Source organism: Triturus cristatus, chromosome 2_1 (genome assembly GCF_964204655.1).
Source record: "Triturus cristatus chromosome 2_1, aTriCri1.1, whole genome shotgun sequence".
Taxonomy (NCBI): domain Eukaryota; kingdom Metazoa; phylum Chordata; class Amphibia; order Caudata; family Salamandridae; genus Triturus; species Triturus cristatus.
In genome coordinates this window covers 97,203,165-97,227,262 of record NC_140581.1, presented here as the reverse complement: position 1 = coordinate 97,227,262, position 24,098 = coordinate 97,203,165, and the positions used below count along the sequence as shown (strand labels likewise).

At 44.9% G+C, this 24,098-nt stretch overlaps 1 protein-coding gene across 2 annotated transcripts in view; it reads left to right on the top strand.

Annotated features, from left to right (window-relative positions):
* Positions 1-24,098, top strand: part of PHF24 (PHD finger protein 24) — a 477,165-nt gene that overhangs the window by 387,976 nt on the left and 65,091 nt on the right. For both annotated transcript variants that reach the window (XM_085628310.1, XM_085628303.1), the window contains exon 4: positions 17,656-17,734. In XM_085628310.1, coding sequence (XP_085484436.1) covers positions 17,656-17,734 — 79 coding nt within the window. The remainder of the gene's footprint in view (positions 1-17,655; positions 17,735-24,098) is intronic.

The window sequence follows — 24,098 nt, the reverse complement described above, 5'->3', positions numbered from 1 at the left end:
TCATCTGGAGTTGGAGCAAAGAACGCTACTGGGTAATATCTAGACCTAAATTGCAAGACTTCTCCAGCTCTATCAGATCTATGTGGAAGTGCACAATTGGTCATACCGATGAAGGGGTTGTACATCAGCCCTGTCTGTGATTTGGCGTTAAGGTGTCATCTAATTCATTTTCATCTTGAATGTACCCAAAATCCACATCAGACATGCACTCTGGCAGAAGCAAATGACTCAGCAGTGTCCAGCAATGAATTTGCTTCAAGACTAGTAGAGCTGGCTATGATACATTTCATTGGACGCGGTCTATGAGCACTTCTGGTGAAATCTCCGATGCGAACCCTGTGCAATGTACAAGGAGTGTCGAAGACACTTTAAAAGCCCTGTCAACTGGAGATTGGAGTTATAGTCATCCTGGCCATACCACTGGTATCTGATCTGTCTGAGTACAGCCTGTCGATGACCCCACCGCACTTTATAATTTTCTATTTCTTAGCAAACCGCTCATGGGGAAGTTGAGTGGTCTGACTGTGAATTAAATGTATCCAGGACACATCCTCCCCTTTGAGGATTTTTAGGTCACTTAATAGTTACTCACTGGTACTGCCAAATTATCAGTCCAAGAACTAAGGATATAGAGCTGAAATACAACACAAAAAGAGAAAAGGCCACTAAAGGCCACTACCAGAAGTCTTTACCACAGGGCAAGATTAAGAGCTTCATCATCAGCCCAACTCCAACCAATGACAGCCCACAGGTCACCTGTCCACAAGTGCGGCCAGGTGCAGGCATCATACCTATATACACCTCTGTAGACGACTGCACGTTTGCTCTCTGGTTCGAGTGTCAGTTTATTGCAGCCGAAACGTTGTTGCAACCTTCTTCACCCGCTGACAAGCATCACTGTGGATTCACCTGCAGCCGCTTCTGCGGATGAGTCTTTTGGATACCATCCCATAACAGCGTGAAATGACAACATGGCCTAGCACAGCCGACAGTCGATTGACCTCAGTACAACCGATAGTCGCTTGACCCCCAGCACAGCAGCACAGTCGATTGACCCCAGCACAGCAGCACAGTCCATAGGCATAGCCTGACCCAGTGGGATAAAATGCTTCCTCAGAACAGTAATAAAAACTTCTTTCAGCAGCAGCTGTTGCTGTCTTCCTCTCTGGTTCCTGAGAGATTTCTGACTTTAGAACCAATGTGGTCCTTGCTGAGATATTTCTGACTTTTGAACCAATCTGGTGAGGATTTATTTTGATGCGCTATGAGCTTTTGTGGGAATCATTTGCTAAGGTGAGTGGATGACACGAAGGCAGCAATATTGTCAAGTGAATGAACAGATCAGTCACAACCACAAGGGGACAATTAATGAACCTACTTTTAAAATTCAGGAATTCACTTATTGTAGGTTCCTTTCGACAATTTGAATATATTCTGGCTTTTTGAGGAATCTCAAAAGTCCTGAGAGTACTAATCAACATTTATGCATGTGATATATTTGCATGAGTTTTCCTACACCAATTCTGCAGAAGTATGGATTATCAAACCAACACTTTATTTTTTTCTGCACCAAGAACGTATTTTATCTGGTTCAGAAATCCTTTTCTTCTGACCTATAACATATCAGGTTGTGTTTCTGAACCAAATTCCACATACTCATGCTTAGCACTAACCACATATGTGCAAATTGGGTTTAAAAATCCATGGGAAGTTTTGTGAATACCTACATTGTTATGATTTTGTGAATATTTACTTCCTTCCATATGACCTCTTATGCTCTCTTGGACTTTCCCATGTTCACACTCCTTTCTCTAAATTGATATGGTGGAACGTTCTCAACTGTGACAGATTTTGTATGTCTCAACTAACCCTTGACTACTATTAGTGCGGAATAGACGCAACATTTACTGCACCTAATAAGTTTGCTACCGCGATGTGGAATATGTGCCGGGTCCGGTACATGTCTCATATGTTTTATTTTTCAAGTTGGAGTGAGGCATAACATGAGGAATTAATTTTTGAATATTTTGCCTATATAACCTCTTATCCCATCAAAACATTTTGCCAGGTTTTCTCCTGTTGAATCTGCCAGTAAAACTGTGGTGGTGTGATCATGACCACCAACCTCATCTTTGAAATGGGTGCTGAAAGCTCCTGTTTGTCACTGAATCGAATACTTCTTACTAATTCCCAGAATGAAGATCTGCTAATTGCGACTGCAAATGCACCGCAGTTGCATTCTAAAATTGAAGTCAGATGTGCAAAAATATTGTGAATCAGGTTCTATTTATGTAGGACCGAGTAAGGTTTGGCCCCGTCTTCTTTCAGTGTCAATCTACTTGGGTAAATGCCTTTGATTAAAGGGCAGGAAATACTCCTCCGCTTAATTTAAGTTTAAACAGTGTTTTACTCCTCAGCCATTCTACACAAATGGCTCCAAAATCAATATGATGTTTATTGTCTAAAAAAGACCCCACCCCAGAAGCAAAATATAAATTAAAGTAAAGATCCTCTAAACTGCTATGATCTTTTTGTTGTGTGTACAACTTGTGATCCGGCCGTAAACAGAAAATCTGAGCTATTCCTAAACCAAGAGTCCAGTGGCATAAATCGATGCGGGTTAAGAAATCCAGCCAACACGTTGATCTCAGAACCTCAATGTATCAGTCTAACATCGACTTTATATGCTACTCTGTAGGATCCGGAAATCTGTGGGTATTTTTCTTCATTAGCAGGAACATCCAGCTTCTGTTGGTGCCCGCAACAGACTCCTCTTACCCAGATGAGGAACACGCTTGGCTGAAAAGTAACTGAGAACTAGTAGTATTATGCCCTAATGCATATTGGGATGGGCTATAGAAGGCATCTTAAGGTTCTGAGATGTACTAAGCGTAGCAGGTCATAAGTAACTAAGCTGAGTAGGACCTCTCAATTTGATACAAAAGGGAATCCTGCAAACTTCACTACTGATGCTAACAATGCATGTTGAGGATGGAGACAGATCCCTGCTGCTCCAAGCAACTCAAGGGTCACACTATCAGTGCAATATTTTATATGGTACAAGAGTCATATCTTTCAATAACACAGTCACCAGTAATAAGCTCACAGTGGATTCGCCTGCAGGGGTGGTTGGGGCCTGGAGTTTACGGTGTAGCTCAACACCAATGGAAAATTTAAAGGTATCAAGGGAGGTCATCAAATATAGCTACAGAAGAGTCTCTAGTGGACCTGTGAGAAGAAGAGATCGCACAGGACACGCGGTGGCGTGGGAGGAAAGGAGGTGGGAGGTGAGATGTGGGAGCACCAGGGCTCAGTGCATTCGGTGCTGGAGCACTACCAGCCGCAGCCCTGTGGTTGCTGGTGTGACCAATTCCAGTTGCAGTGTATGTGCACCAACAAGATGGGGCACTTGAATTGAGATGTCACTGCGCAGGTGCTACATGGATGGAAAAATAACTCTCATTAGTGCCACATTTGCACTGGCACTGGGGCCCTCTGCTCACCAATCTCACACTGTCAGACACTACCTAATCTTACTTGAATTACAACCTACGACACCCAAACAACACCAGTAGGGGCAGGAGATGGCAGGTGAGGAAAACATAGACAGGGGAACAGGCAACAGCCAGAGACAAAGACAGAAGCAGAATGGACAAGGAGACAGGCGTGACAATAAATATAGAGCACAGTAAAATAGCTGTTGTTATGGTCTGTCTTGACAGCACAGCTGTTGCCAGACAGTTTTGTGAGACTCACCATAAGAAGGTCTTTGGCTCCGCCCACATGTTGGGAGTCAGGAGTACATGTTTTGATTGTGCAGAAGTTCTGTACCTCCACACAGCTGTGAGCATTTTTTTTTCCAGGTGCCTTAGCGGTAACTTTCAGGAGCACACACATGGCAGTGTAATGCTATTAAAGTGTCTTTGATAAATAGATAATTTGTGCGGTTTTATCTGGTAGCAGCACAGATGGGAGGATACAGTCATTAACGTACATGTATGTTTTGGTCTGGCTTGACAGTACATTCATAAGCCAGACCTGCTGGCAATGCCAGGGCTTGTTCTATATGATGCCTCTTCTCTTGCCCAGTCTTTTCCCCGTGCTGCCATTCTTCCATATCTCGTTCCTTTTCTGTCCTTCTACCTTTTTATATTATTGTTTTTCTATCTCCCCCTCTTTCTGACATATCCTCCTTCAACTCCCTGTTTCTCGTCTTCCTGCTTCTCTATTTCACTAGAGGTCCTCTTCCCTCCTAGTTTGCCATCTCTCTTTATCGCACTACACTTCTCTCCCTTTCCTTGTATGCCCTCTCTCCATTTTCTCACATTCCTTTGGTTCCTTTCATCTTTCTTGTCCTGGCTCAAATCTACGACATGCCTTCCCCTTTCCCTGCTTTCTCTCCCATTCCCTTTCTACTCCCTCTTTCCTACTCTACTCTCCCTCCTTCCTGCCCTCTTCCCTAGCTACTATCTCCCCTCTCCGCATTGCTTTCAATTAACTTCCCTATCCTGCTTCCTTCTCTACCCTTCTCCTTTTCTATTTTATTCCTTTGCTTCCCTCGCCCACATTTCATCTCGTCCCCTTCTCACCATCCTTCCTCTCTCTCTGGTCTACCCTCCTTTTTCCTGCCATTTTCCTTTCCTCTCACCTGTCTTCCCATCGCCTGTTCCCTCTCTACTCTTTAGTTTGCCCTTTCTCCTTTTCTTTCCCCTATCATTCTTTTTCTGCCAGTCGTACTTCCTTTTAGGTCTCTGTGTGTCCTCTCTTCCTCTCTGTATTTCCTCTCCTCTGCCTGCCTTCGCCTCTTCTGTAGCCTCTCTTCCTACCTCTCTGCTTCCAGACTACCAAACCTCTATCTCCCTTGCCATTTCCACTCTGTCTCCTCCTCTGTCTCCCACATTCCCTTTTAAACTCCACTCCATCAGCCTCACTTCCATTCCTAGCACGTCTCTGTGTCCTCTTTATCCCTTTTGTTTTCCATTTCTTATCCCATTCTTCAATTCTGTTACCACAGCTTCTCTCTCTGCGCCCCCTTTCCTACCCTTTTGCCTCATGTTTTCTATACATTCAATCGCCACCATGATTCTCTCTTCTGCGTTTGTCTCCTCTGCTGCCTCCTTAACCCCTTTACTCTCCTATCTACTTGCCTCGCCCGTCAGTATGTCCCATAACGCCCATCCCTGCCCCTAGCTGCACACTGGTTCCTTCAGTTCCGGGTTCCCAAGGTCCTCAGCTCCTCATCCTCCCCACCCCCGGCATTGATTTCTCCCCTTTCTCCTTCACCCCCACACTCATCCCGTCTTTCCCTGCTCCTGCCTTCCTGCTGTACTTGTCCATTTGTCCCCCGATTCCCACCCTCTTCTCTTAATCAGCTTTTAACTTCTCCGCGGTTACAAGGGAGCTTCAAGGCACCTCAGGTAGCGCTACTCAAGCAGCCCTTGGTCCTATTACTCTCAACGTGTCGGCAACTTAGTACCACCGGGCACCTCTGGCAGTGATGGCGAACTTAAAGCCCAAAGCCGTATGCGAGGCACCAGGGTGCGATGAGATAAAGGGAGACAAGATGCAGCATGATACAGAATGAAGAGCTAATAACTAAGAACGTGTCTGTTAAGTTAAAATCAGGCGAAAGTCACAGCCAGATGCCCCGCTGATTGAATTGAAGGGACGCCTCTAAAAATAATGTGAGGCTAATCGAGGCTACAGGGAGGATGGCACAAAATGGCGACCAATGTTGTTAAAGTTTATTAAGTTTGAATTGACACTGCAGCTGTCTGGACGACATATTGTTATTAATTCTTTGAAAGATATAAGGAGCTGATTTTGGTGTTTACCCAAAGGCAAAGATGTCTCTTAAGACATGGTATTGGCTGTATATTTCTGCCTCTTATGGAGCACTTGCATTACAAAGCATTACATCTCTAATTTATCACACACTCAATTGTTTATTTCATAGATACGATGTTTTCATAAAGCAATCGTTTTTAGTTTTGTATTTTCACTGCAGAGTTAAATGTTTTAGGCAGGACTCGAAATGTATGCCAGAGCTATTTGCATTGTCAATGTTTGTTTGCCACAAATTGCTGACTTCTGTTGAGGACTCTCTGATCCATTCGAGATTTTATGGCCTCTGTCAATGACTGTCATTTAGAGTAAATGTATATACATTTCCGAGGCAGTTATCCTGAATTTTTGGCATGGCCGGAGTCGAAGGCAGCAGAGTAGAGCCCCCCTGGTTTATTGCAGGCAGTCCCGCGCTCTCATCCGCACCTGTTTGATATTCACAGAACACACATACACAGTTTCAGCCTTTAGGACCACATTCTATGTCAAAATGACACATAAAGCACCAGATGTGGGCATGTGAAAGCTCCTCCGTAGAAAGAGCTGCATTTAAAATAGCAATGTTTACAAGTTCTGCAAAGGATTTCTACAAAAATTGATTTGCGTCCTAAGTCGGTATTTTCGCAGTCACACCTGCTGCTTTGTCACTGTTCTGTTAGAGAAAACCCCAGGACTGCAGAACTGCTCTGCATTCTGGAAATGATGACTGCACCTGTTTCTTTGCACCTACTGAACTGCTGATGATTTCAATGATGTTAAACAAAATGGAAATAAAGTTGTGGCATGCAAGGCAGGCACCTTTTTAAAGCGAGGTAAGGTGTCAGGAATAAGGCTTTATCTACTGAGAGTTCCAAGTGACCGGGAAACATATTTTTTCTGTGTGTGAGGCGCACTCCAGCTAGTGGGATGCCCTGGTTAGTTACCGGTAATCTTCATTACTCCGAGTGTAGTCTTCCCCGCCACATGACTAACGTAGTGAACTTCAGCTCCCCAACAGAACCCTCCAGGCAGGTCAGCGCTCTAGTCCTCCCATCCCTCCCTAAAATGGCTGACCACATTCACCCCTGCCCTACCATAAGAGGAGGCATGACCCACCCCACTTCCTCTTCAATTACCAAGCATCAGCACCCAAACAACTTGAAGCCGATAGCCAAACAGGGATGGGAGGGATGGGAACTCATGTGGCGAAGAAGACTACATTCGGAGTAATGAAGATTACTGGTAAGTAACCGGCGCATTACCTCCTTGTAAGTCTTCCTCGCCACATGACTAACGTAGTGAGCATATACCAACGCCAATGCAGCTTCATGGTCACCAAACAACAGAAACCAAAATGCAAGGCACAAACAAAGTTTAATCCTAACATCAAACAGAGGAAAAACAAACAGACACCCAACAGGTAAGTGGCAGTCAATCGCAGGAAGAGGTAGTCTGCAGAACAGCCTCAGCAAAACCCCCAGCATCTGAACCACCCAAAACCACCAAATAGTGGTCCATGAACATATGAGGAGCGGCCCTCATCGCGGCCTTACAAATGTCCTCAATCAAGATGCCCTTGAAAGAAGCCCTGGAGACAGAAATACTATGGGTAAACCTCCCGTGTATCCTGGCTGACACCTCCGACCCCTGCGACCAATAAGCCAGGAGGATTGTCAGCTTAATCTACCTACTCATGGGAAAAAGAGAAGGCTTATGAGCTCCCTGGGTCACAAGCGGCAAACAAACAATCACATTCACAAAACACCAAGGTCCTCTACAGATACAATAATATCGCTCATCTGTCATCCAACACCGGGAGACCAGCATCCACCCCAGACCCAGGCACAGAAGATAATGTGGGCAGAGCAACATTCCTGGATTGATTGGTAACAGAGGGGACCTTGGGCAAGAACTTAGGATCAGTAGGATCAGGGTGCAGGACAATGCGATCCGGCAACACTCGCAATAAGGGAGGTAACCTTAAAAAGGACCCCTACTTCCCAATCCTACCAGCGGACACAATGGCCACCAAAAAAAAACGCCTTCATGATCAAGAACTTCAAATCCACCGGCCCCAATGGTTCAAAAGGAGCAGCCTGCACCGCCTGCAACACAAATGAGAGATCCCAAGCCGGGGCAGGACAAATCTTCAGAGCACGCTGAAGAAAAAATTTCACATCAAGCTGGCCACCAAAGGATCCATCTCATCCAAATGTGGACTACGGAATGCCCACAAAGCTGCCCAAGGCACCCGAAGCATAGAAGGAGCCAGACCCAATGAAAAACCATCTGACAGAAAATCCAGTATCCTGATAGGATCCACCAAACCAGAGTCCAGCCCCTTAGTGACATACCACCTAGAAAAAGACCCCTAATACTGGGAATTAGGCTGCAGAGTCACCAGACGTCTGGAGCCCTGAAGCATATCTACCACCTCAGCTGAGCAGCCACATGACAACAGACTCACCCTTGCAATAGCCAGGCCTGAAGATGGAGTCGCTGCAGAACCCCTGTCGGTAGAGGCTAACCCCTCAGAGGATACAGATGGTCGGGAATCACCGAACACTCCTAAACTGCCAGCTCCCTTAAAAGAGGAGACATGGGGTGGCCGAACCAGCCCGCCACAATCAAAAGAACAAAAGCCTTCTCCAGGTCGATTTTGCACAGCACCCTGGCAATCAAGGGGATCAGAGGAAAGGCATAAAGAAGGCCGTCCAGTCACCAGAATAATATCGCACCCACTCGCCACACCTCTGGACATGGAGTAATCGTGCAGAAGTGGGGCAGTAAAGCATTGACCTTGGCCACAAATAAGTCCACCGTCAGACACCCAAACCTCGTCTGCAACACAAGGAATACCTCTGTCGACAAAGAGATCAAATTCATGGGGGGAAAACCCCTGCTCAGGTGGTCCGTTGCACAATTCTCCCTTCCCGGGAGATACACCATCCCCGAGACAACACAGTGCTCTCCGCCCAGGTCAGAATCTCCTGAGCCAGAAGCCACAAAGACCGAATACTCCAACCACCCTGATGAATGAGATAACCCATCACAACCTGGTTGTTGTCCATCTGGACTAGTACATGATGCCCCCTGAGGGCTGATGCAAATTCCAGACAAGTCATTTGAACCACCTTCAGTTCCCGGAAGTTGGAAGAACAACCAGCTTGTAGGCGATCCCAGAGAACCTGCACAGACTAGGAATCCAAAGTCATCCCCCAGCTCAGCTTGCTGGCATCCTTTGTCACCACCCAGGAGGAGGACACCTGAAATGAAAGACCACTCGCCAGATTGTTCTTCTCCAACCATCAACCCAGGGCAATCTGAATCTGAGGGGACACCATCACCTGGAGATCGTAATTGTTGGACGAAGGGGACCAATGGGGCAGGAGATGGTTCACCAAATGTTAAAGGTGCAAACGAGCCCACAAAAACATATTGATCACCGCAGACTTCAAACCCCAGTAACCTCAACCACAGATGCACCGGGGCTAAATCCAGGGTGAGCAAACAACCCAGGACTCTCCTTAAGGTTGCCCTCATCTCTGCTGGCAAAAATACCAGTCCCTCGACCATGTCCAGGTAACCCCCTAGTAAACACTAAGTCCTGGGTGGGGACCAGATGCGACTTCTTGTAGTTAATCAGGAAGCCGTGGACCTCCAGAATCTCTCAGACCCTCTGGATGTGAAGAGTCTCCTTGGAAAAAGAAGAGGCAGAAATCAGCTACTCATCAAGGTAAGGGAACACCTTAATTCCCTCTCTATGGATCAGCTCAACCAAGGGAGCCAAGACTTTTGTAAAGACCCTCAGGCCGAAGATAAACCAATGGGCAGTACCTGGAACTGAAAATGCTAGGGTCCCACACAGAACCTGAGGAACTGCATGGGTGCCGGAGGAATTGGCACGTGCAGATAGGCATCGAGCAGATCCAAGGAAGCCACCATGCCCCCCTGAACCAGCAAAGGACGGATCTCCTGCAAAGACAACAGCTTGAACTTAACATGAGGAACAAACAAATTCACCCTCTTCAAATCCAGCACAGGATTAAAGTCCCCCGATGCCTTCAGTACCAGATAAAGGATTGAGTAGACACCTTGACCCTCTGACAGGCTGGAACTGGATTAATGTCTCCTTTTTCAAAAAGATCCCGAATATCCGTCAAAAGAGCCTCCTTCTTAGTGGCAGCTGATGGCCACGGAGTGTGAACAAAAAACTCTTGGTGCGGAGAATCGAAGACAAGCATGTAGCCCACCATGACAATCTGCAAGCCCCACAGGTCGGAGCCTGACCTTTCCCAAGTCTCCACGAAATTCAACAACCGCCCCCTCACAGGGAACCGACCCATGAGGCCCCTCAGATAGTCAAGACTTCAAAGAGAGGTTGGAACCAATGACTGTTGAGACTGGGCTTTGTGGGAGAAAGGGACAACCCTGCCATGTCTCCTCCCACCAAAGGGTAGGTTTCCCCTAGGAGCAGAAGACAGAGGGAAGGCCCTTCTGCCACCAAAGAATCTCCCCCTAGAACGACAAATGGGAGCCAATAGTTTCCTATCCTCTGCCGACTTCTTTACCATATCCTCAAAGGGAAACAGTTTAGCCCTGGAAAAAGGAATCTTCATCAGCAGGGATTTCTGCGCTGCCTCAGCCTTCCAGTGGTGCACCCAGACCTGCCGCCTGGCCTGAATAGCTGGGCTCGCAGAAGCAACTGTGGCCCCCAAGGTATAAAACGAAATGTCTGACAACATCCTGGTCTGCTGTTCCATGACCGCCAGGGTAGGCATGATGTATTGTCCACTCCTTGCTCCAAAAGTTCAGAGACTGGTAGTCCTTCAGAAGAGACTTGAATGTGTCGGAGAGATAAGATGAGGCACTAATGGAGAAGTTGGCCATTGCATAAGACCGTTTTACTGCCGCCTCTACCCTCTTGTCAACTGGGTCCGAAGGCGAGGCATCCTCCGAAATGATGGTCCCCCGAGAAGACAACCCAGCAATTAAGGAATCCACCTTTACTGCAGCTTGAAAATCCTTAGCAAAGACCTGAAGGAAATAAAGCTTAGATAAGTAGTGCAGGAAGGACTGCTGGTCCACCTCCTGCCACTCATTGTCCATCACTTTCTTGATAGAGGGATGCAGGGGAAGTGACTCAGGCTCACGCCTCTGGTACGGCATAAAGAAGTCCTCTGAAACATCCTCCACCGGAGGCAAAGAAAAAGCTAGGTTATCCTTGATATGTTGCAGAACCTCCTTAAGTTCCTGCCACTGCACATATCGGCCCAGGAGATCATCCTCCTCTCCATCAGCATGCGAACTTGTGGAAAGCTCAACACGTTGCCTATTAGGGGAAGAAGGGCCCTCACGCTCCTTAAATGCTGCAGCCACCACAGCCTGGATCATGTGCTGAATGGTCTGCCGGAGCTTGCACACTAGGGCCATGTGGCGACACCCATTTTGCCTTTGCCATCCACACCTCTTTCCTTGGTGATTCTTTAAGTGTGGTGTTCAACCACCATTTTGTTGAACCAGTTGCTGTTTCTGATTATGCATAATTTTATTCCATTGATTGATATTGTGCTCAGGTACAGCACAATCTACTGAACACATAAACATTATTCATTTGCATGAACACAGAGTGTGAGGGGATAGGTCAGTCTTTCTGTTTAGTTTACATCATCCAGTAGATTTGGAGATATTTCCAATTAAAAAAATAACAATACTTGCTTAAAAAGGCTACTCTTTTGTATATCACAATCATATAGCAGTCCTATTTGTCAATGTGAATGACAATGTAAAACATGAACTTTTGTGTTCTGTTGGTCTGAAATGTATATGTTTTATATTTTATATATAAAATACACCTATGTGTATACATATGTATTATACATACATATACATATATAAATATAAACACACACACACATATATATATATACTTATAGACATATAGATATATATAATATATTGTGTTATGTTATAAAATGTGTAAAGCGTGTAGCTGCTCCAGCAAAGGGGCTTCCCAGCGCTAGTCCAAAGGAGAAACAGACTGCAGCCCAATGCTTTAAAACAGCAAAGAGAAAAGGGTCCCTAAATAAAAAATAAAGCCAGGCCTTTAGAGTTTTCCTGAACTGAAAGAGATTCTGAATGTTCCTAATAGAAAAGGGGAACGAATTCCCGAGAGCCGGGGCCTTTACGCGGAAAGAGCGGCCTCCCACTCCTACCATCTTAACATGTGGAATAAGGGCCAGATTGAGTTCGGCCAAATGCAGAGGACATGAGGGTCGACACAGAGATATCAGGTTTGACAGAACAGGAGCTCCCTGGGAGTGCAGAATCTAATAGGTGGCACACAAGGTCCTAAAGTGCACACGCCGGTCCACAGGGAGCCAACACAGTCGGTGAAGGATTCCGGAGGCGGAGCAAAACCTCGGAAGGGAGTGCAATAGCCTGGCCACGGCATTTTGAACCAGCTGGAGTCTTCTAGTTACAGAATGTTGAAGTAATCCAGCCTGAAAAATGGTTGTCGAATTCCTGGATCAAAAAAAATCCAAAGACTGGTTTACGTCCTCAAAGGCGGCCTAGCATGAGCTTGCTACTGATGTAGCCTGCGCTTTGAAAGTTCGGGTGTTAGCCACCCACACACTCAGGTTTTTAATATAGGTCTTAGGTATAGGGGGATCCAAGGGTGGGGGCCACCAAAGGTCACTCAAAGAGTGAGTGTCGTTTCCTAGTAGGAGAATTTCTATTTTGCTTGTATTTAAACACAAGCAATTTTCATTCATCCGCTCCGCGACAGTGTATATTCCCTTTTGAAAATTGGCCAAGTCAGACATATGATCTTAATGCTTGGAAGCATACAGAGAGGGTTTCTATAGGAGGGGGATAACTTTGGTATGCTTTCAAGGGGCAGGTACAGCCGCAGAGGACAGAGTGAGATTGACCAGTTCCAGACAAGGTGAAAGGAGAGAGCCCTGAAGTTTAAGGAACAGATCTTGTTTAAACAGGTTTGCAGGCGAACTGGATTTAACCTGTCTGCATAGGGTCAGAAACTATGCCCGATCCAGAGGGTATAGGCAATTGAGCTGAGGTGAAGCAATGCCGGTAGAATGCCAGAGGTAAAATGCAGGTAGATATCCTCTATCTTGGTGATAAAATATTCTGCTAACCTCTCGCAGTGTGCATGCTAGGCTTCAATGGGTTTGTCAACAGCACTAGTTAAGTAAGGCTACTTACTAGGTTGAAGATTTCTTTTTCAGGGTTGTCACTATTCTTAATTGTACGTGCAAAGTATTCTGCCCTAGATTTCCGAATCAATTTATGATCTGACTTAAGGGCTGCCCTATATTGTATTTTTAAGGAGGGGTCGTATGAATTCCTCCAGATGTGTACTAGGTCCTTCCAGTGCTTTCTGGCAGAGAACCAGGGAGCAGCATGCACTTTTTTACCGCAAACCTGTCTACCAAGGATAAAGACATCTAAGTTTGAGTAAGCCAAGATTGCAGATGTTATTCTCTGCCCCTGCATTAGAGGTCAGCTGAGGGCAGCAGGACTGAATGAAGTTCCCAAATTTTTGGAGGTCGAACAAATGGCATGGGCGTCTGATGATAGGAGCGGAAGTAGATATCTGCATTTGGTGTGGCGGGAAGATGGACAAGGGGATCGGAAAATGGTCAGTCCTAGTCAAAGGGAGAGGAGCTGCAACCCTAATTGAACATATATTCGAATGAACTGGATCCAGAATATGGCAATCTGAGTGTGTGGCACGGATAACTGTCTGTGTAAGCTGCAGCGCAACAAGGTCATCAATAAAATTAACAATATCGTTATTGGAATTAGCGTCCAGATGAAGGTTAAGATCACCCAAGATATTGAATTTGGCTAATTTAATGATTAGTGAAGCAATAAGACCAATCAATGCCTCCTTAAAAACTTTAAATGGACCGGGGGAGGGGGGATGAATTAATATCACGGATAAAGTAGAATTGCTTTTCAGATCAATTTTAAAAAGGGCACATTCACAGTCTGGAATATTACAAAGAGTCAAGTTGCAGGTATATTTGTCTGTGGCAATACAGTCTCCTCTGCCACTAGAGTAGGTTCAGCTACCGAGGCCTGGGTCAACCCGGTTTCTATAAGAAACAGAATATCTGGAGAATTGTCTTGAATAAAATCAAATAGCTCTGCATGGTTTTAACCAGGGAATGCCAGCCAAGTCTAAAAAAAGTATATTCTGTAGGTTGGGGGGAAGGTACAAACTAGTCTTGGCCTAGGAGGAATGATCTAAAAGCTGTAGGTCGTACAGCTGAAAGAAGGTCCATCTGGTGCCCACCTGGGCTCCCAACAAGGCTGTGAAGAAGTCCTAAGAGCAAGGAGTTCCTGAGAGGGTTACACTAAACTCTGAGGGTTAAGGGGTAAAGGGTGCATGGCACCTGGCCCCTTCCAGCACCGACTGGAGCAGACGGGCTTACCCCTGGCGAGTCTTTGGGCGCACCAGCGATGCGCCGGCTGCACGCATCCACTGCGCGTAAATTGGGCCAGAATAAATCTCAAGAGTGCTAATTCGCCAAGCAGCCTGATAGCGGAAACCAACAGACAGTAGCTGCCAGTGTCAAGCAGGATGTAAAGTACTTGTCATTGACTTAGCATGAGAGGGGCAGACACTTCACCTGTCATGGCTCTTATTCTGTTGTAGATCTGGCAGAGACAGCTTCAGCTGCCTGTCAGATGTTATTAAATCAATACAGAAAGAGACTGTGGGCAGCTCCCCTCTGCTGCTGCTGGCTACAAATGTCATTTACAGTTTGGATCAGGCCCATGAAAATCATTGTAAGTGAATACACAGTGAATCATGATGTATCAAGCATTTCCTCTTCACTGTCGCAATGTAAAGAAATCAGTCTGCGTAGACAAATCTACGGATCTGGCACAACAGGGTTACATGGAGCTGGTGTATGATGTATACATGACGATCGGCATGAGGCTGGTGACATCACCACAGTAGAGCTTATATTGTTTGATGCATTCATGTTCAGCAAGATGCCCGTGGTAAGGCACCATAATGTGGTTGGCAAGATGCATATGGCTGTCAGTTAGTCCTTCAATATTGACAAACAACTTGGCTGCACTAGAAAAGAGTGGACCCATGACCCAGAAGTACATCAAATAGGGCTCAAGGCTGAGCGCTGAGTCCTTCCACACTGGTTTCTGGGCAGCTATTAGCGTGGCGGCATGTTGATATTTTTACTCCTATGAAAGGGACATTTATATTCTTCTACAGTCCAGAAATATTAAGGTCCTCATGGCAGTCGCGGACAGCAGAAAGGCGCGCTGACATTGAACCCTAAAGTTAGCCATAAGAAGGGCAAGCCTTTCCACATCATTTCTCCACCAGTATTTGGGAAGCTAGAAAGGTTTTCCTGATGGTCGAGCAGCTGGCTGCTATGCTATTTTGAAACAGGTGTCCTCCCACTCTAATTGAGGCCACTTTTTGGCATCTGAGATGTTAGCTGCATCCTTTACAATACCAACTGGGACTCTTCTACTATTTTGTCCCTTTTTCCATTTGATCAGTTTGTTTAGGGCTGACAGCTGGAGAATCACTCCTGAAAGGATTCATCACATGCCCACTATGTTTGTGTGATTTCATTGATACCCTCTTGCCTGTAGAGCTGGCATGTTTGCAAATTAGTTGCCATTTCGTCTAACTAGATAAAAATTACCAGCTGAAGATCCTTCATTTCATATAGATGCTTCTTCGCTCTTATTCCAAAAATGAATAAGTGTTAGGTGCACACTTCGTCTTGACTACTTGGATCTTGTCCTCAATCAAAACATTTTTTATCTTAATAGGCCTCAGCAAAATTATACCAATTTCAGATATGGAATAATCAAAGTTTTCTATAGTGACTTTTTCCCAACCCCTCTGTAGTAAGCACAAATTCGACTTTTCCTGTCTTTTTGATTACATTATATATGAATTTATATTGATCTGATGAAAGATATGGGTCAGCCAAAACATTACTTCAACACCAATAACATCTCTAATTGGCAATAAAAAAAGAAATGCTAATTACGGAAGCAGATATAGATTATATATCTTGGGTTATCAGAAAATGTTTAACTAGTAGTTGACAGCAGCAAAAAGAATAGCTGAGGAACAGAATGCTGAAAAATGCAATCATTCACCCCGAGTCACAGATCTGGGTTTTATCCATAGTTTTTTTGCTCACCATGCCACCCCAGTTTGGACCCAGCCCTATGCAAATCAGTCTTGACTCCGCTCCATATGGGAACAGTCCAGCCCGAACTGCCAAGTCAGTCCTCCCTGGACCGGTAACAAGTATCCCTGGACCAGTTTCAGGGTATCACCATTCATCCGCCAAGCTTGCTTGAATCTAGTGGCACAGTGAGCACGGGACTCACGTCTGGGCATGAGGAGCAGGGTCAAGACTGATTTGCATATGGGTGGGTCCAAACTGGGATGACATTGTGAGCAGACGAACAATGGATTCAACCCAGTTCTCTTGACTGGGAGTGAGTGATTGAGACGTTTCAGCACTCCGTCCATTATTGTGTTTTGCAGTTGACATCCTCCTCATCAGGTACCAGCCTCTCACTTGCACTAATCTGGAGAACACTCACATTCAAAATAGGCAATTGAACAACCTAAAGGAAGCAAAGCAGCGTTATAAATCAGCTAGCACGTCATCAGCTTAGAAAACAAAAGAACTAAGGCCAAAGCTGCCAGCAAATTGTATAAAAGTAACCAAGCGACCATGAAAAGAAACTGCAACCTGAAATGCAGATGGTAGTAACAGTCAAACTCACCTGCAATATTTCGAGGCAATGATACAAGCACAAAAGAACCACCTCCCCCAAAAGCATCACTGCATCTCCAAGGACATGAACAGAATAAAAAGATGTTCAACATCTTTGAACAATTTCACATTATTTCCAAGGAACATTGTGAAGCTAAGTTGTATTTCATTAAAGCGAAGATCTTGAAAATCCCTAATCAATCTCCAGCTGATCAATGCTGTCTCCTTTTCAGCTATTGATGCCTCAGTCTTGCCAATCCTCTTGTCACTGCTTCTTTACCCTGTCAGAGGAGGAAGTGACGTAACTGGCCATGAAAACGAAAGCCTCCAATCTCCCCTTCGCAGAAGCATTCATGAAGAACGTTATCCCACCTATCAGATCTGACCTCAAACGCCTACAATGACAGAGTGGTCAAATATCCAATCTGTCCCAGGAAAGAGCACTTTTACAATCCTTGCTCTTTGCGATCTGTATTTTCCCTCTGGACTTGGAACAACTTTTCAAAGTTCTAAATGTCTACTTGAGGCTAAGGGAAGAATAAATAACCGCAGTAAAAATTGAGTTTGCTGCCTTCAGAGACACGGTGCTGAGGATTGTAAAATTAAAATTGTTTCGCAAGTGTTCTCTATGGAGGTATCACTGCCAGGCATTATTAAAATGAGAGAGGATTCAGTAGGGATCTTTGTGATGTTAATCCCCTCCTGCAGATTACACACAATGGGGAATGTATCATGAGGTACAGAATGAGCTTCTTTTATAAATCTTCGCCCGAAGCACAAGCGAGCACTGCAGAATTCTCATCTTTTATTGTAAAAAGTCTAAATATGGGACAAAGGTGCCTATTTGTGAATGGCAAATATGATTGGTAATCAATGAACTTGCCCTGATTTCCTACTGCCAGATGTTGTGGTATATGCAGCAACAATTAGAGTAAATTGCACAATGTGATCTGGTTGTACCTTCTGGGTGTTTTTACAACTGCTACTTCCAAACTCCCTCTCTGTGTTCCTCGCTCCACAGGACAACCTGAACCTTCTGCTGACGGAGGAGGAGATGTACAGCCTCATGGAGACCTTCCGCCAATGCAAGATCATTCCAGGTTAGTAGAACAGCGTAAAATGAGAAGACGTGGAGGAAGGAAGCGAGGAGAGAAGGCTCTCCTCCCTGTCAAACAGTTTGATCTAAACTTAATATCTGTGACCTTAGTTTGGATGGTCAGCCTGGAAGTCAAAGGTGGCCCATGCAATTTCACAAACATTGCTGATCATGGTGAACTATAGAAACTGATCCTTGTAACAGTCTGTGCAATTAGTAAGCTGTAGTACTTATTCTTAGAACTGTATTTTTTTACAAAGCATTGGGTATTTGTATGATGTAAAGCTAGGTGTGAGAGTAAAAAAGTGTTGTAGTTGTAGGGTGGTGGGGGGTAAAATGAAGAAGGAGACACTTGACAGACCTTGTGCTATGTTTGGAGGAAGGGAGAAGGTCAGAGGAACAATTCATTGAGGAATGTTGTCTGATGGAATTACACCATTTCATCGAACCAACCCCAGAGGCATTGTGACGATGCTGGTTAGGAGTGGAGATGGCTTTGCTCCCTATAGAGTTGGGGTTTGAGCTTCTGTTTGACGTTCAAGCCTGACAGAGGCCAGCAAACGACTTGGTCTGGGTGTCTGTTGTCCTTTCTCTGGCTCAGGATACCATCTCTGGAAGGGTAAGTTGTGTATTCCTGTACATGACGTATCCCAAAAGGCCAATCATAACAGAGAAAACACCACAATATTTTACAATTGCGGATAAATAAATAAATTGAGAACTTGAGTTAGATTTTGGTGGATGGGGTTTGACTTCATTAGGGCGATGGAGTAAAGTACTCTGCCACCCTGATGAAGTCTCTGCCTGCCAAATTTTGAGATGTCCCCCAGTCCTTCGGACATCTGTAACATCTGTAACCTTTCAATGCAGTGTACATTTGATGGACAGCAACTTTACAATGTTTTTCTTTATTTTACAAAAAAAACAAAGTGAGATTTGCACTTTGGAAAATAAAAGAAAATCTTTCTACCCTTGGCCATGGGAGCTTCCTCCCATGGCAGGGTGGGGGGTGGGGGGAGGGGGCATTTGCAGTTTTCACTGCACCTTACAGCCAGGTTTACTCCGGTGGAGATGGGCAGCAAGAACTGGCCATGTATTTGCCCACTCTAAATTGGGTGAACAAAAACAGGGCCAATCCTCTGATGGCTCTTACTCTGAGGGCCTTTGGATGGATATATTGGTGGCAGAGACAGAGTTGTCTTCTCCGTTGACCTAATGTAGGTCTGAAGGCTCTAAATGAGGTGGGTGGACCTTAGATTTGGCAGATAGGGTACTTTCTCGCTGTTGCGATGGTGTTCCCTCTCGGCCAAACTCTAAATCTGGCCCAGATTCTCCAACATGGGATTAGGGGCGTGTTCTCTACATTTCATCTCTTGCTAATTTGAAAACAGATTACTTTTCCTATACCCGATTACAGTTTATAATCTTGGCCTCTTGGCCAATAATGAAAGCAAGAAGTTGATTTGATGGTTGGTTTACTTTTTGACATAGAAAGAGAATGTAGAACGTATTCACTATAAAAGTTGCAACCTGCATGGCTGCTGATTGAAGTTTGCAAGATTATTCTGGACGCTGAAAATGCGACATAAAACATAGGGTTAATGATTGCAGCTTGTTCTCCAAAACACAATACAAATAACAGAGCAATCTTGCTGCACCATAAATGTTCCTTAGATAGATGTACCGATGAATCTAGGGTGGCGTCAGTACAATTGATTGTGTACTCTTATCCATACTTCCCAACTCCTAAGACCAGATGTTATGCCATTTCACAGGTATACCCATCTCAAGGTAAGAAATAATGCCACACCAGTCCAATATTTTTTTTTTTAAATATATTTATTGTCTTTTTCATAGTTGCAATACAGAAACAATATTCAGGAAGAAATTGGAGACTTTTCAATAATAACACTTCATCATCAAGATCTTTGTACAGTGGTGGACAGGAAGACAGTTGCATGTTCCTTCGGCTTCCCTCATACCCGCCCCCCATCCCTCCTCCCACCCCATCTCAGGGCCTCATTGGGAATCAGTAAGCGTAAGACCATAGTGATTAAGCCACGGCTTCCATATTCTCCAGAACTTTTTGGGGCAGCCCCTCACCTGATAGGTCGTTTTCTCCCCCAGCATATACATGTCCATATTCTTTTTCCACTCAGTCAGTGATGGGCAGAGTACTGCCCCCATGTCTTGGCCAGGTCACGTTTCGCCACCACCAGTCCTAGTTGGAGTAGCAGTACTTTTGTCCTAGGGAGATCGACCTCCGTGGAAATTCCCAGCAGAACTAACTGTGGGTTCAGGGGAATCGACCCCTCCAGAATGACCCCCAGCTCCTCCAACAGGTTCACCCAATATCTCCGAATCTGGGAGCACTCCCAAACCATGTGGAAGAAGGTGCCCTCCGGCACTCTACAGCACAGGCAGTTGGGCTCCTCCGCTCTCCCTATGCGATGTAGACGTGCCCTATCATAGTACGCCCTGTGTAAATACTTAAGTTGGATCAGTCGTAATCTTGATTTGATGGCCACCTCACGAGGGTGCATCAGCACCATTTACCAGTCCAGGTCCTCTATTTCCCCCACATCTAGTTCCCATTTGGTCTTCAACTTCTGTAGGGAGTCTTTCTTGTTATTGATGAGTGTTCTGTATGTCCAAGAGGCTGCCTTGTCAGCTATCTCCCCCATCAGGAGGCAACCCTCTAATGGTGCGTATTCCGGGGTGTCTGTCGTGTCAATATGTTGCGCTCGCCATGCGTGTGCCAGATGTAAGTATTTATAATGTTGGGATTTGGCCAGAGCATACTCTGTCTGGAGGTACGAGAATGTTACCAGTTTCCCTCGACACAGTATGTCTTTCAGATACCCAGCAGGTCCCATTTCTGGAAACCTCTCAGTTTCGTTATTTCCTTAAGTCTGTTGCCCACTCACAGTGGGGTTTCCTTTGTCACTCGACCTGCCCATTTCATATGCCTTTCCGCCTATTTCCATATTGCTATTACGATCTGTGCGGCTATTAGGAGACGTGTGGAGCCCTTTCCCTCATAATATAGTGTGTGTAAGGGTGTTCAGTGAATTGCGTGTGTTCAAGCGCATTTGTGGGGTGGTCCCTCTCTACATAACCCCATTCGTTCATTACAATGAGGTGGGTTGCCCAGTAATAGGCCCGCAGGTCTGGCAGAGAAATGCCACCATTGTATTGGTTTTGTTGCAATGTCGCCAGCGCTATCCTCGGTGGTTTCCCATCCCAGAGAAATGTCCTCAGTGTGCCCTCTATTCTGGTGAACACTGCGTCCGGGATCCATTGGTACGCGTTTTGCAGGACATATAAAAATTTCGGGAGCACTATAATTTTAAAGAGTGCAGCCCGGCCCAACAGGGTAAGCCGCAATGTCCGCCACCTGTCAGCGTCCGCTCGGAATTCCCTGTGTACCCTGTAAAGGTTCCAATCTAGTGCCGCCGCTGTGTTCCTCGTAACATAGATACCCAGGTATTTGATGCCGTCAGGGGCCAGTTGGAGTTGTCTCTGGCACACATCACGCCCACTACCTCCGCCCACCGGGTAAAGACAAGATTTCTCCCAATTTATTGTGTATCCCGCATGTTTCTCAACTATTCATTATAGTGGGGATTGATGTCTCTGGCTTTATGACGTACATTAGTATATCATTCGCATACAATGAGATGCGTTCGTCAGATCCCACCTCCCCTGGGCCCCTAAATCCCATTATAGCTTGGTGCGCCCTAATAACGCACGCAAGAGGTTCCAGGACCAAAGCAAAAAGCAGAGGAGACAGGGGGAATCCCTGGCAGGTACCCCTACCGATCTGGAATTCCCTGGACACCAAGCCATTAACCCTGGTTCTGGCCAATGGTCGTTCATAGAGAACAGCAATCCATTGTCTGAATGCCGGACCGAAGCCAAACTCTTCCAGCGCTAGCATAAGAAATGGCCAATGGACAGTATCAAAAGCCTTTTCGGCGTCCAGAGATAAAATGAAATGCGGTTGTTCCTTAGTGGTTGCCACCTCTAACCAGTTATGTAACCTCCGAAATTTAAGCCTTGTCGACCGCTTAGGCATAAAGCCAGACCGGTCCCGATGTATGAGTCCCGATATCACCCCGGTGAGATTGTTGGCTAGTATCCTGGCCAGTATTTTAGTTTCCATGTTGATAAGGGAAATAGATCTGTACGAGCTACACTTTTGCGGCGGTCTGCCCTCCTTTGGGATCACCACGATTGTGGCAGTCCTCAGATCTCTCGAAAGACTGCCTGTCTCATGTGCCTCCAGGTATAGTTGGAGAAGGTGTGGGCAAAAGAGTATCACTTTCTGCTTAAAAAATTCTGGGGGGAGCCCATTAGGGCCCGCGACCTTGCCAGTCTTCAGCTGTCCGACAGCTGTTACTATTTCCTCTTTGGTGATTTTCCCATCTAGTGTCTGTGAGTCACTATCTGTCAGCTTAGGCAGTCCAATATGTTTTGATAGAAAGTGAGTGGTCTTGGAAAACTCACCTGGAAATATTCTAGTGTACTTGTAAATGATTCTGAGGATAGGATAGATATGACTCATCAGAGCCACCGAAGAGGGAGTTTCAAATATAGGTGGCCTTCTGGGAAGTATTTTCTGTGTTCCTATACCCTGGAAGGGGGTGTTGAATTTCTTTCAACTGCTGTCACTAACAAAACCCGAATTGGTGTTTCTTATCAAGTGCTAATATATTTGCATCCTCTGAAAATATTAAATCCTTAAAAAAACACTCTGGAGGAAAGCTGCACGAAGATTGTGTGGTGACAATGCCCAAATGTGAATTTATCCTCCAGCGGAAGTCTTTTAAACGGAGTGCTTTGACGTGCCCTTGTCTACGATGTGAGAAGCCCAGATAAGCCCAATACTTTCTCTCCCTAGGATCTGTTGTGCAGGGCGTTTTGGACTCTCTGTGGAAGATAATTGACAATTTCTATTTAACTCGGCCAGCACTGCAAAAGACATTTCACAATCGTTAATTATTCTGTTATTGCTTCTGTTGCAATTACACACACACACTTGAACTCCAAAACCTTATGCTTGGACACTTACACATGAGTATGTAACACTCGCTTAATAGTCCAGCACTCGCTTAATATTCCAGCACTCGCTTAATATTCCAGTACTCGCTTAATATTCCAGCACTCACTTAATATTGCAGCACTCACTTAATATTCCTAACTCTTTTTGAGTTTAAAGAAAGTTTATTGAATATAAGCAATAGATACATCAATAATACAATCTAGCATATAGAAGCAATATCAAATAGGGAATAAACTATATATACTAAGGAAAGAGAAAAAGAAAAGAGGGGAGGAGAAGGGGGGAAGGAGAGAAAAAGAAAAATATGTAAATCCTATAACAATACCATAGAACAGTATTATACACCAAATATAACAGGTACATCGTAATGAACTCACTACCACGAATTCACTTATATATTGAGAGTATATATAAAATAGAAACAACATTTAAGGTACTTTAATGGAATTAAACTTAATTTAAGGAGGCTTGGAAACTTCTTCTATGGCAGGAACATGGGCTGGTAATGATTGAGCAGATAAATCTAAAAAACTGGTAACAGGAAGCCATAACAAGTCACGTTTAATAGCCAGAGTAATCGGGTAAACATAAGCTCTATCCAACCTATGGTTATAACAAACGCCATACCACCAGGCTTGAAAAGAGACATTAGAGGCATTTTTCCACGACTTAGTGATCTGTTGAAAGGCAACAGCAATGAGTAAGTCAATAATAGGAGTATTAAGGGAAGTGGATGAGGGCCAAACTTCCGCAACACTACCTAGAAAAATGTGAGAGAAAGAAAAGGGGATATGTGTGTGAAATATTTTGTTAATTTGCTGCCAAACTTTAATCCAAAATTGATGAATGACTGGACAAGTAAACAACATATGTTTACGGTCTGCAACAGGAGCTGGGCATGACCAACAAGTAGAGGGAGAGATAGGGTTAATTTGATGTAATTTGGCTGGAGTAATTAATAGCCTATTATATATAAAAAATAATGTTTGTGTATTATTTGCTGCCCTAGAAGATTTCCTTATCTTAATCCAAATGTTATCCCATACTGACGAGGAAAAGGAAGTGCTTAAGTCGGATTCCCAATTAGTTTCAACTGCAGATTTGTCTCGAGTCTGATTAGTATGTCTCAATTTATCGTAAATTTGAGAGGCTGAGGGGTTCGATTTCAAGAATGAAATCGTAACAGGAGAAGAAATGATCTGTGTGGAAGAAGCCAGAAGCTTATCATAGGAACTTTGGGCAGCTGAGGTCAATAATTTATATTTAGGAAGAAATGAGGAGGGAAGAGAGAAGCGTTGTTGCA